This window comes from Phoenix dactylifera, chromosome 1 (genome assembly GCF_051530095.1).
Source record: "Phoenix dactylifera cultivar Ajwa chromosome 1, Ajwa_hap1_PhDact_Kaust_v1.1, whole genome shotgun sequence".
In the NCBI taxonomy this organism is placed as follows: Eukaryota; Viridiplantae; Streptophyta; class Magnoliopsida; order Arecales; family Arecaceae; genus Phoenix; species Phoenix dactylifera.
Window position 1 is genome coordinate 2,927,610 of NC_143190.1, and position 13,315 is coordinate 2,940,924.

Sequence of the window (13,315 nt, forward strand, 5' to 3'; positions counted from 1 at the left end):
GATCCAACATGCTAGTAGGTGATCCAAGGAACATGTTGACATCTGTGTGGTAGGTGATCCAATGATGGCACCGCGCATAAAAATATGTATCCTTCTTTTGCATGAAAGATACATCCGGTTGCGTAATACTATATATGAACTATCTGAATTGAATTCTTTCTCGATCCATTAATGATGTTAGAGTGCAAATAGATAGTTGGACCATACTGCAATAAAAGATAAGCTACAGTATCTAATTGAAACATTCTAAAAATTTGGGATGAATTATTTCTCGCACAAATTTAAAGGGACATCTTTGTGATTTTTCTTATTTTTATCATTTTTAAAAATTAAAAAAATATTACTTTCATTATTTCTAAAATAAGAAACTCATATGTTCACCAGTGCCACTAACACCATCTCCATGACCGCCATCATCATATCCATCACCACCACCGTCATTGCTACTATCAATGCCGTCATTATTTCAACCACCACCGCTATTCTCACCATCGTTGCCGCTACCACCATCGCCATAATCATTGTTTCCATCATACCCACTATCTCTTCCGCACTACTACTACCACCACGACCTCTAACATACCACCACCATCACATTATTTTTGCATTTACTATCACTACTGCCATCGTCACATTGCTGACCCTCCTCATGGTGGTCTCCATTGTCTTCACCATCTCAACCATCATCATCATATTTATATTTTTAAAATTTAAAAATAAAATAAAATAAATATTTTTATTTTTGAAAATAAGAAAAAAAAATAAAAGTGATGCCAAAAATTTATTTTCTATTTTTGGACTAATAGCTGTACAAACCTGACTGCTTTTACCATCTCAAAGGCTTCTTTAAAATTTGCAGCAACCAAAGACTAGTAAGCGCAGGAGTCTGGCTCTCAATTACAATCCCCAACCAACAACTTGTCCCATCCCAAGTCTACTCTGGGTCATACGAACTGGTTATAATGTAAATGCCATAAATGCTCGTAGAATTGTTGTGATCCAAAGCCCCTCACAAATAGCAAAAGGCCAGGGAAGGGGCCAACCATTGCGCATGGCCATGACCACCATAGCCATGGTCTAAATGGATGGCTAAGTTGATGCGAGGACAGGAATGAGTGCGTCCAAAAGAGGATTCCTCAGTGGGGTCAGAATACCTACATTAACCCTAATATTTGTCTTCTTGTCTATATCCCAAAAGTCTCTTGCGATTCCTGGGCACCCTCCAAAAGCTAACGGCTATTTTTGTTTTGTCCAAGTAGGAGAAATCAGCAAAGCTTTTAAGGTGTTTTGACTGCATGCAAGTTTTAGCAGTCTTCTTTCCAATATGGAGGCAAATTGGACCAAGAAGTGCGACTGAGCACTCCTTTCTTACATTAGCATGACTTAGAGACCGTGGTCCAAACCTGCCAAGTGTTTCTATGGAGGCTAGAAGGTTGGACTTCATCAAGGTTCGGATTGTATCTTCCGTGCAAAATAAACCGTTGGATGGCATAATTGCCGCTTCGAGATCTATGCGGACAGATAGAGGGAAGAAGATCGATCATTCTTTTATGCGAAAGAACAACCGGATCCTTTTCATCAGCCCCTACTTTTTCTTCCCTTTTAAGCCTTTGGGTGTGTGTGCCTTTTATGGCTTTATCAGCATGATATCCCTCTCATCAAGATTTATGAGATATGGTCTAAAGAGGAGTGCTAGAAAAACGCCACACCAGTGATAGTCCCTTTGCCTGAGTCTTCCAACCAAAAGTAACCCAATTTGAAAATAAGTTGCCATCTGCCGTCCCAAAACTATTAAACTTGAATGCATGAAATCCCAATTCAACTAGTGTATTTGATCAGTCGGTCGGGTCAAGCTTAGGTCATGTAGTTTTCACTGTTAATGTACCACCAATCCTTTTCATCAAGCTAACCTTGTTCCCAATTTAGGAGGCCTTCAACATTGGCTAGCACTGAGGGAGAAAGACTGACCAGGCCTCTTAATTAGGGGAAAACCAAGTCAACTAATAATACATCAACCTCCAATCCTTGCTTCCAAGACAAGAAGAAGAAAATAAGGGGATAAAAAGTACAAGTTTGATAAACTCAAACAAGATCCACCTTTTTGGGATGAAGATCTTGGCAGCCCTTGAAAGCAACAATGACGCTCACCAGATCATCAGGAGAGCACAAGATGAGCATGTGTAGTTTCTGGTTTAATTACACCAACTAAGTATGCTGAAATTCTGAAACGTTGAGGACTCAAGGTTGGCTCAACTATAGCCAAGGAGAATAGCAAGTTACCTAAACAACTTGAGAAATTTGTTTGGTCACATTAAATTACATTCATATTACTCCTTAATGCAACCAATTCATATCTCAAGAGAGACCAACATGCATCTCAAGTCAGATCAGATAATATTTACAATCAATCGCTATGTTCGGTTGATAGGAGCAAAGCCATTTTTCAATGATTCATGCATGAATTTACATGGAAATAATGAAATACTTTTGGAGGCACTTTATTTCCTCATAGTGTCTAAGTGATTCAAGAGGTTCATCTAACCGGCCGTGGACTAATTTGGCCAGTGTGGGTAGATTTGCACAAGCTTTAGCAGCAAGATCTACTATTTCTATGGCTCATCAAGTACTAAAACTTCAAAGTCAAAGTCAAAGTCAAAGCTGGCGTAGGAGCTGAAATCTAACTTTTATCCAAATTTCAACATTTTAATATTATTATTATTTTATAATTTGTATCTTCTTTTGATTAGGAGAGAAATCCAATCCGACTTGAATTGGATTTCACTAGCATAAAAGAAAAAAAAAAGACAATTGTTGTCCTCTTCTAACTAAAAAAAAAAGACAATTGTTGAATTAAAGAAAGAGGACTTCTATAAAATAGTAGAGAACTTAACCCTCCTACTCCAACATGATATCTATTTGTCAAAATATGGGGTTATTTGAAACACCTCCCTCTATGGATTAATAACCATGATAAGTTGTCAAAGCTGAGGGTCCTTTTTCTAATTTTGCCAATATTTTTGGGCAAATCTATTTTGGCGGTTGGCCAGACATTGTTTTAGACGTCACGCTTTATGAATAATCAGCACGGCATATTCTTTTCTTGTAAAAATATTAATTGATATTGTTGTTTTTATAGTTACAATATATAAGGAAATAGATGAGTATAAAAATTGTAACTTTAGTTATCATCATCCTTATTGTTGTTGCTGTTAAGTATTAGAAAAATAACTGAAACTATTTAATTTATCCGATTACGGGTGAAAAATGAGGAAAAGCAGTTTGTCTCCTTGAGCATAGAATCATTAGTCATCATAATATAGGGTAAAAAAAAAAGAAATAAAAAGAAAAGGCCTTTAGCCTAACCATCGAATCTCCACAACAAGGGCATGCAATATGCCCCTTTGTACTCAAACCAGATAAATTAGCATATACAGAAAAATCATTGATTGTCCATATAAGAGCTGCACGCAACTGGAATGTTTGACCAGTGAAAGCATCAAATGCTTCAATACGCTGTCATAACTTTTTTAATTCATCTATTTAAGGCTGCAGAAAGATATCTATATCATTACCTGAGCCTTTATCATCGGAAATTACCATTGATAAAATGAGTGAAGATTGTTTTATACACATCCATGGAGGCAAATTATATGGAACCAAAACAACTGGCCAAATGCTATATGTAGAACTCATCGTTCGAAATAGATTAAATCCATCAGTAGCCAAACCTAGCCTAACACCGCGAACATCATATGCAAATTCGTGATGCCTATTATCTAATGCTTTTCATGCTAAACTATCCGCTGGATGTTTTAACATTCCATTTCTTATATGGCCTTCATCATGCCATCTTATCGAAAAAGCCGTCTTTGATGATGCATATATTCTTTTCAATCTAGGTATTAGAGAAAAATACCTCAAAATTTTAGCCGATTTTTTTTAGTCTGTGCAGCATCCACTGCATTCGACAAATCATGCTCGTCTTCATTTTTTGTTTATTCCATCGTGAAGATCTACATGTTCGGTACGAATCTTCGTTAATATTTTCACCATGGTATAAAATGCAGTCATTTGGACAACTGTATATCTTCTTATATTCAAGATTCAATTCTTTTACTAGTTTTTTGGCTTTATAAGAAGATGATGGCAAAGTAACACCTTCTCAAAATGTATCCTTTAATAATTGAAGAAGTATAGTAAAAGACTTGCTAAACCATCCATTCAAATATTTCAAATGGACTATATGCACCAGAAAAAAAATCTTGGCAAAATTCTTACAACTTGGATATAGTTCTTTATTATAATCTTTCAGCAAGTTATGGTACCGAGTTGTGTTATCTTCAGAGTCTATAGGTTCTTTAATATGTATAGATTCAGTAACAGTATGCTCATCACCTATTGGAGCTCCTTCTTGCTTTCCACTGAAATCTGTTAAATTTTCAATATTATGTTCAAGAGCATTTTTGAGTAAGCCCCTCATATCATCTTATACAACAGGATTTTGTCCGTGTTACTAGATCCAATACTAGCAGTATTTCCATAATTAAGGGTTGGTTACATAAAGATGACAATTTAGACTCTTCATGAAATATCCATTCTGTATAACCCTTCAGAAAACCATTCCATACTAAATATTTTTCAACATTTTTTGGAGCGATAGCAAAATAATTTACATATTTTTGACATAGACAAAAAATATTTTCATTCATTTCAGATTTCTCAAAAGCAAATTTAACGAAATTCTGAACTCCATTCAAATATTCGGCACTGGATCTCGACTTATTGATCCAACTTTTATCCATTCTATTAAAATACTGATTGAACTGCAACTAATATAAAAAACATAATAAACAAAATTAGGGTATGAATCACCAATACGAACTCATGGTATAAAAATAACTATGCTGGCTCAAAAGCGAGACAACATGTTTGATTTTGCATTGGAGCTGCCTTCCGAGGCATAAATAAGATATGGGACATGTACTTCAATAACCTACTTCCAAGATTGGTTAAACAAAAGAAAATTGAGGCCCCTAATGTTTCCTTAAAATAACAAGGGAGGAAGGAAGCGTTTGTAGTTTATGACAAGGCAAGCGTTTTTTTATTGAAGCACTAATTTGAGTAAGCTTTAGGTGATGGGCTTCCTGCCCACTATTTGAAGTGATTCAAGAGCAGTTCTATGCGTTTTTAATTTTGTCTCCTACTTTTTTGATATAATTCCGCTGAGAGTGCTTCCCGTTCCTTTAATGAAAACAAGAGTGAAAGTTAAAGTTTTAAGTTAACAAACAATGTTCTTCTATTTGTATACAATAGAAAGCCATCTGCCAGGCTTTGTTTTCTCCCCTTTTTTTTTCTCTTTATCTAGAGATGAGATGGGAAAACTTTAGCTTTATTGCTGGCTCTTTATTTACTTGCCTTGAGTCTGGTCTTGATATGTGGATTATTTTTTTTTCATGTATCAAGAATTTGGTTTTGTTCGAAAAAGCCAAAACCATTCTCCCCGAAGTGAATGTATAACGTGTAATTTTCTGAAGCAGGGCCACCATTATATTGTCACTGATGACAAAGAAAGCCCGAACTGTGGTCGGTATTTGATGATTTAAAATTAATTTTGTGTGCATGCTTGTGATATTAATGTGTAGAAGTTAGTGAACTGAAACTATGCATCAATCAATGAATTGTACACTTATGTTTAGTTAAATTCAACATCAATGAATCTATGAAAAATAAACGAAAGAAAGGATCAACATATTTGACCATTAAGCTATCTTAAAAGTGACCCATCCATCGAATCATCAAGTAAAAATGCACAAAGGGTCCTGGATTTTATGCACCAGATCCAGAGTAATAACATCCAAAAATAAAAAAAGAAATAAAAAATATCTTCAAGCAATGCTATAACCGTAAAAATCCTAATCCAATACCTTCTACGGATCCACAAAAACAAAAATCCAATAAAAGGTTTCTTCCCAAATGATCAAACACAAGGGGGATTCAATCAAACATACCAAGAATCTGATCAAACCAAACGAAATCAAGGGGTCACCACGGGTACTAAAGGGGAAGAGAAAGGAGAGAAGATGAGAATCAAAAAATCGAAAGAATATAATACCACTAGGGCTCTCCCGGTTGGTGCCACAGAGGAGGGAGGAGGAGAGGAGGTTGCGGACGTGCAGTCGCTCGGCGCTGGAGAGGAGAGAGGAGGAGAGGAGCTTGGCGTCGAACGTTGCTCGGTGCTGGAGAGGACAAGGGTAGCTAGGGCATCGACCGAGAGAGGATGACTGAGGAGAGGGGGCTGGGCAAGTGTTAAAACAAGAAGAAAACAAAGAGGAGGAGGAGGCTTACCTTAGACGAGGGCGAGGTCGACGGCAGCAGGGAAGCGAAATCTTCGATCATCGATCAAGGCTCGGGATAGAGGTGAGAGATTAATATTGGCAGCTAGGGCATCGACCGAGAAAGGATGAGGAAAGAGGGCCGGGCGAGCAGTTGTGAAGGTTTTAGGTCCATTTTTTTAACGACGCTTTTAAGCATCGTCATTTCTGAAGATTTTCCGACGCTTCCCCCTAGCGTCGGCTAAATTTGACACTGAGCCAAACTTTTCCGATGCTTCCCTCTAGCATCGAAAAAAAAGAGTCGAAAAACTCAGATTTGGAAGAAGAAGCTTTAGGCGTCACTTGATTATTATATAACCTATTACCAGTTGATCTCTATCACATGTCGTTTAAATTTTTCTATTTTTTCTAAGTGATTTCTTGTTTGATACCTGCTTTGTTTATGTCCAATGCTCATAGTAATAGAAGAAATAAAAATATAGATGGAGAATTTGGGGATAAGTTGGCATAGCGATGGCATAACTATTTGACCCCAAGAACTTGGAGATGAGCATTGTAGGCATGTGATATTATTGGCAGAGTACTTACTCCTACCAATCAATGCTCAACTCATCTTATGTGGCAGTCAAAGATTAATGCAGCACACATGATATATATATATATATATATATATATATATATATATATATATATATATATATATATATATAGGTGTGTGCCATGTGAGAATTGGACCATTGAGCAAGGATTGAGTGAGAGCAACAACTAGAATGGTAAGCATTTTCCATAGAAAATTAAATAAACTCTTGACCATCATGCAGGAGCCATAAAAGATGCATATGTTGTTTGTCGGTTCGAAACATAGAAGGATAGATGAAAATTTAAATACGTACCAAACAAATACCTCAGCTACTGACCTATATTCTCACAAAATTCGGGTTGATGGCTTTGGCTTCTATGAGATCATTATATTTTTTCAAGAGGATAGGCCGCCATATTTGACAGTCTAAATTGTCAAAATGATGAGCCCTTATGTTCATAGTTCTCTTCTTTTCTTTTTTTCCTTATTCAAGACATTGGAATAGATTGATTGACTAGCTCAGGCTTCATCTGTTCCCACGAATTTGTTCTCCCCCTTCATCTATTTTTGGTAGGCAATCTTCTGTAGTTTGGAAATCTTTTTGTGATGAACATATAAAGTTGGATGGGTTATGTGATAGAAAAAGAGAAGATGTTTTCATAAAAAATATGATTGGGGGAAATGCATGATATCGTATTCATCTACTCAACTTAGGTCTATTTGGACTTTTTTTTTTTCAAGAATATAGTTTATTTGGACTTGACTCAGTCAATTTAAGTTCAAGTGAACATTAGCTATTTTTGAGTAGAACCTTTAAACTCATATCTTTGGTCTAAATTTCTTCTATCTAGATCATCTGCAACCTCAATTAAACCTCTTAGATGCCTATCATGAAAATCCTCTAGTAGGTTTCATCCTTATTTTTTCATTTGTTTTATTTGTGTTCTTTTATTATTCTAGAGCAAAGCTTAATTTGGATTTGACCATAACCAATTGGTTCGAAAGAGCTTATATCTTTGGAGTAGGCTGCTAATAAATTATTTAAATTGCCAATGCAAATTTTAAGACAACCGAAATTGGACATATTCTAGGGCAAATTTATAGAACAACCAATGTGCATGCCCGGCCTTTTAATTTTATCAACATGACATAGGATGCCTCGACGATGATATTAAAAAGAAATATTCCATGACCCAATTGATCGCGAGTTCACACAAAAAAAAATATATACAAAACACTATTTCATAAACCTACCTCATAAAATGTTTTTTCCTAGATTTGTTTCTGTCCGAAAGAAAATGTGAAAGACCTTAAACATAAAAAACTTTACAAGTTCTACCTTGTGTGCATAAATTTTATTTTAAGTAATTTTTTCAACATGTTCCTATATAAAGATTTCATTAACCATTCGTAAGTAAATTTTAGATAAGATATTAAAATCAAAGCATGTTAATATTTGAATATATTTCTTGCGAGGTGTTCTAAACTTTAAAGTTACAAAAGAAATTGATGTTTCAATGAAATTTCAACATATCCACAGTTCTTTCTTGGGGAGGAGGATGAGAATTTAGATCTTACTTGCTTTTTTTGGGTTGAACCTTAAATTCAAAGATTATCTAGTTATAATATTTTGTTGTTAAGGAATGTCGACGTCAAGAACAATCCCATGTCAAAAGGATCATAAAGGCGGCGGTTCTTTTTGGATTTGGCGTGGACATCAATATATTTACTGGAAGCAATTTTTTCTTCATCCACCTCATGATAATTATAGATATTTTAATCTTATGTATATCATAAAAAAAAAATGTTTGAGATTAGTTTGAATCGTGTATTTCTTGCCTGCTAGTTCTTAATTTATATACCTCTGTCTGTTGTTTTAAATTATTAAAATTACTCTAGTTCATAAATTGTTCTTGTTATCTATAATGTTGTGTTTAATCATCTCTTGATATTTTAAATAGCAGTCATTTAAGTTTTAGTTTTGTCACTAGATATGTTTGCGATAGGATTGATGCATAACTATGATGAGGCTGGATGGCTTAGTCATGATCTGATTCATATTACAATGTGTTTGTCTATGAATGTATTAATATTAAAATCTGTTTAATGATAGTCATTTGATATTTCTTTTCCATGGTCCTCACATGACTTTTTTTTTCTTTTGCTTGAAAGTTATGCAAGCAGTGGGTTACATATTTGAGGGACCTACGTAAATAATCTTATTTTTCTAAATATTAGTCAAAACCGGATTTAATCCCTAGCCTTTGGTTGAATTATCAAAAGAATATTTTTATTGATACCTTAATTCCCTCATTTTTATAATAACATATTAAATTATTTTTTCTCTCATTACATTTCTTCGTCCCTTTCACCATGGCTAAGTTTTCTGTTGGTATTTAAGGTATCTATATTGGCTCAATTTTTTTCAACATAAATTTCAATGGTTGTATGAGTGATGACAGCAGCAAAGGAGGTGCCGTGTTCTCTTTGGCTGGGGGAGGAGGACTTATCCGGAGCGCTTCAGAAATTATTATCACTTTCTTAAGTGTATTCGTACCTGCCATGTATGATATATCTGCTTTAGCAAAAAAAAAAGAGGTGTTGTGTTTGTGATTAGAAGCGCTAATTCTCGTCTCATTACTGTTTGCAAGAGTCAAATGCATGACACCACTGTCTCTGAAGCCGAGTTGAGAGCAACTTGGGCAGAGATCAACTATGCAAGGCTTTGCTTATGAGCAAACTCATTCATCTAGAAGGTGACTCGACTATTATGATTAGATGGATCTGGAGCCAGACCGTGAGACTACCTTCTGGACGAGTTATGTCTACCACGAGACTGACAGAGTTATGAATTAGATTGTATTATTTATTACCGAGCACTCTGATGAAGTGTTGTAAGCTAGTGGTACAATCTCGCTCTCTCTATTTCGAAATATTTAGATTTTTGACTATTTTAGATGTACTCATATTAGATTTACATGATTCAAAGAGTCCATTGGTTGAAATGACTGGCGGTTTATGATCTTCTGACCCTGCCATGGGTGATAGACTTGAATCCTCTTGGTTTGCCCCATGGGAATGGTTAGAAATTCGGAAGGGGGATGGGGCGAATGGGTGGGGTCAGGTGGGAAGCTTCTCAAAGTTTCCTAGAATTCTAGGCACGTGGAGTGCATAAACAAGGGAAACGTCGGTATGCTGACTTGCGGAGCATTGTAATAATTAAATGCCATCGGAAACATGATACCCCACCACCTCATCAAGTGGACCCTTCTTTGCCATCCAGGCCTTATCACCATCCAATCAATGGACCCATGTACATAGAAGTCTTTTCCGACATTATTAAAGTAGGTGGCACCATCAGACGTTTCGCATCGTCTCTCACCAAGTCAAAGATCACGCTGCTTTTGGCTACGACTTTATCCCTTGCCTTCGTTACTGACCGGACTTCAGAGCACCCCACGTCACGTGCCTCGAGCGTGCGATGAGGACCATATTTTATTTTCCAACTCACACAGCCGTACAGCGCCAGATTTGGCTTTCCAAAGGTGGAAGAAGTCTTCGAGTGGAAACATACGGAGGGAGGGAGTTCAAAGATCATGACTTGGACCACGGCCAAGGCTATCGATCACCACCTTTCATGACTTCACCCATGAATGGCTTCACATTTATACCCTGAGAAGGCTGCATCCTGATCATAGACCCCATTTTATTCTTTCCGAAGCCTTGTTGCACGAATTACAGCAAACTATAGGAGGAGTGCTAGAGATTGAGATACAGAGTGATGGAGGAGAAGATGGACAGCAAGAGTGCCGGGGGTGAGCAAGAGGTAGTACGAGAAGAGGAGGATGTGGTGCTTCCAGGATTCCGGTTCCACCCCACTGATGAGGAGCTCGTTGGGTTTTATCTCCGTCGGAAGGTGGAGAAGAAGCCGCTCAGTATAGACATGATCAAGGAGATAGATATCTACAAGTATGATCCATGGGATCTTCCAAGTAAGTTGAGCTCTGATCTCCTTTCTTGATTTATATTGTATGTTCTTATGCTTCTTCAAGCTGAAATTAATGATGGGTATTAAAAATGACCTTTCCAGTTCGTCTATTTTGCGACGGGTCAATTGAATAGCTATCTCTTCTTCATAATCAGTGGGTTTTTCTTAATTAGTTTCATTTATTTTTCTATAATACGAGGAGTCAACAATATTTTTTTAATTTTCCCTCTGTATTATTGAACAAAAAAAATTATATATATATGAAGCAGTATAGTTAGATAAATTTCGACTTGAGAGAGAAACCATGCATGCGAACTCGAAGTACTAGGAAGTTATGTTGGAAGATGCATGATTACATAGAAAGGAAAATTTCAGTATATATTGATCTCTTCCTCAAGCAAATAGAACATTTATTTGATCCAACTTAAGGGAATACTGGTAAGATACAGCTCATTGCAGGGAATCAAAAGTCACAGCTACATAAGATTATTCATAAGTGATGCTATAGATCGCACTGTCCATGCCAGTAATCTATATCGTTTTTCGAACTAACAAGGTTCCAAGAGTGAGATCTTAAGGTCCATTATATAGTAAAGATACTAAAGAAAATACTGATCACTGATCGAGGATTTGTTTCGAGCTTAAATTCATAAGTTTATCTTCTCTTTGTGTGTCTCATGACCTTGTAAAAGCTAGCACTGCCGGAGGGGAGAAGGAATGGTACTTCTTCTGTCTGAGGGGAAGGAAGTATAGGAACAGCATAAGGCCCAATAGGGTGACTGGTTCTGGGTTTTGGAAGGCAACCGGAATCGACAGGCCGATATACTCTGCAGGCGACGCTGGTGAATGCATCGGCCTGAAGAAGTCTTTGGTTTACTATAGAGGAAGTGCAGGAAAAGGCACCAAAACTGATTGGATGATGCATGAGTTCCGCCTTCCAGCTAGTGGCAAGAACGATGACATTTCTCCAAGCGCCCAGGAAGCTGTGAGACTTCTCGTCCTACTCTATTGATTCCTTTGTTTTTTTCATTGCTTGGAGGCTCTGGAATTAGTGCCAATAGTTTTCCTCAATGTCATGTAGGAAATATGGACAATATGTCGAATCTTCAAAAGGAATATTTCCTGCAGGAAATATCCACAAGATATGAAAGCGTCAACTAGCAAGCAAATGCCAACTGACTCAGGTTCCAAAACTAGCAGCTTTGAATCTGATACCGGAGACGAATACAAGTGCTTCGGTTCCTCGAGCATTCCGCAAGGCGAAATGAAGTTGATTCCTAGTTACTATGAAGAAAAGAACCAGTTACTTGCTGGCCAATGGAACTCAGCAGCTCAGGCTCCCTTAGCAACATTGCATCCAAACATTCCGAATATGAGCACGATTGAGTTCTTCAAAGATAGCAACTGGGATGAGCTTGGAAGGATAATGGAGTTCATGCCGGATCCAAGCGCCGCTCATGAGTGTGGATACACTTAAACAGCTAAAATGTTTCTTCTTTCTAATCCCATATGTGATACTTAAGATAACACTACAGAGTAATTATTAAGTACCTCAGCTCGACTGCGGTACTCATATTGGACTAGGCTGACAGTTCTACGCCAGGTTCTAAAATAAGGATATGTATGGGAATTCTACCTGTATGAACATATAGTTTTAAGGTGTTGCTGTGGGGCCAATCAGTTTAATAGAAAGGAAAGATATTGGATTGTTCTTAATTAATTTTGTTTGATTGCTTCTTTTTTTTCTTTGAGGAACTTGATGAATGGAATGGAATTCTCATATTCTGATGTTGATCAAATGATTGCTCTCATCTTTTCTACATATTTCATTTGTATGTTTGTGATTTTAAGTTCCAGTGAAAGAATTTAATGTACATCTGGAATTTCACACTAATTAATTGGTGTATAGTGGAAAATTTAGAATTTAGCGAATGGTTGCCTCAAAATTCTGCATTGCTGTCAGCTATCGGAACGTTGTGTATATATAATTTTAGTATGAAGGAGAAATTGAAAGAGTTTTAATGGTGACTTTGAATGCCTGGGTTGCAGGAACGAGAGTAATTACACCTAAGGGAAGTCGGTGGGAGGAGATGATCAGCTGTGACATTTTATCCAGAGAACATTAGAAGTGGCCAATCATCACCAAACAACTAGACATAGTTAGCTGTCTCGTACTCTGGCTTTGCATAAGCTTTGTGGATGGTGGCAAATCAAGACCTCTACCATAGAATCCGACACCGTGCTCGGTGCCACCATCAAAAGATGTACAACCATCAAACAAGGTGCGCCACATATGACATATAACTATTAAACAAGGTGCACCACATATGACATATAAGGATATCTTGTTTGATGGTTATCTATCTTCTGATGACGGCCATCGAACATTGCACCAGACTCTGCGGTGCAAACAGC

The 13,315-nt window shown here is 36.9% G+C and overlaps 1 protein-coding gene across 1 annotated transcript; it reads left to right on the forward strand.

Moving 5' to 3' along the window:
• The first annotated feature begins 10,470 nt into the window (after positions 1-10,470).
• Positions 10,471-12,620, forward strand: LOC103719287 (transcription factor JUNGBRUNNEN 1-like). Its single transcript, XM_008808466.6, has 3 exons — positions 10,471-10,904; positions 11,593-11,885; positions 11,982-12,620. Exons 1-3 carry the CDS (start codon positions 10,694-10,696, stop codon positions 12,375-12,377), a joined length of 900 nt encoding a protein of 299 aa, XP_008806688.1. The 5' UTR covers positions 10,471-10,693; the 3' UTR covers positions 12,378-12,620.
• The last annotated feature ends 695 nt before the right edge of the window (positions 12,621-13,315 follow it).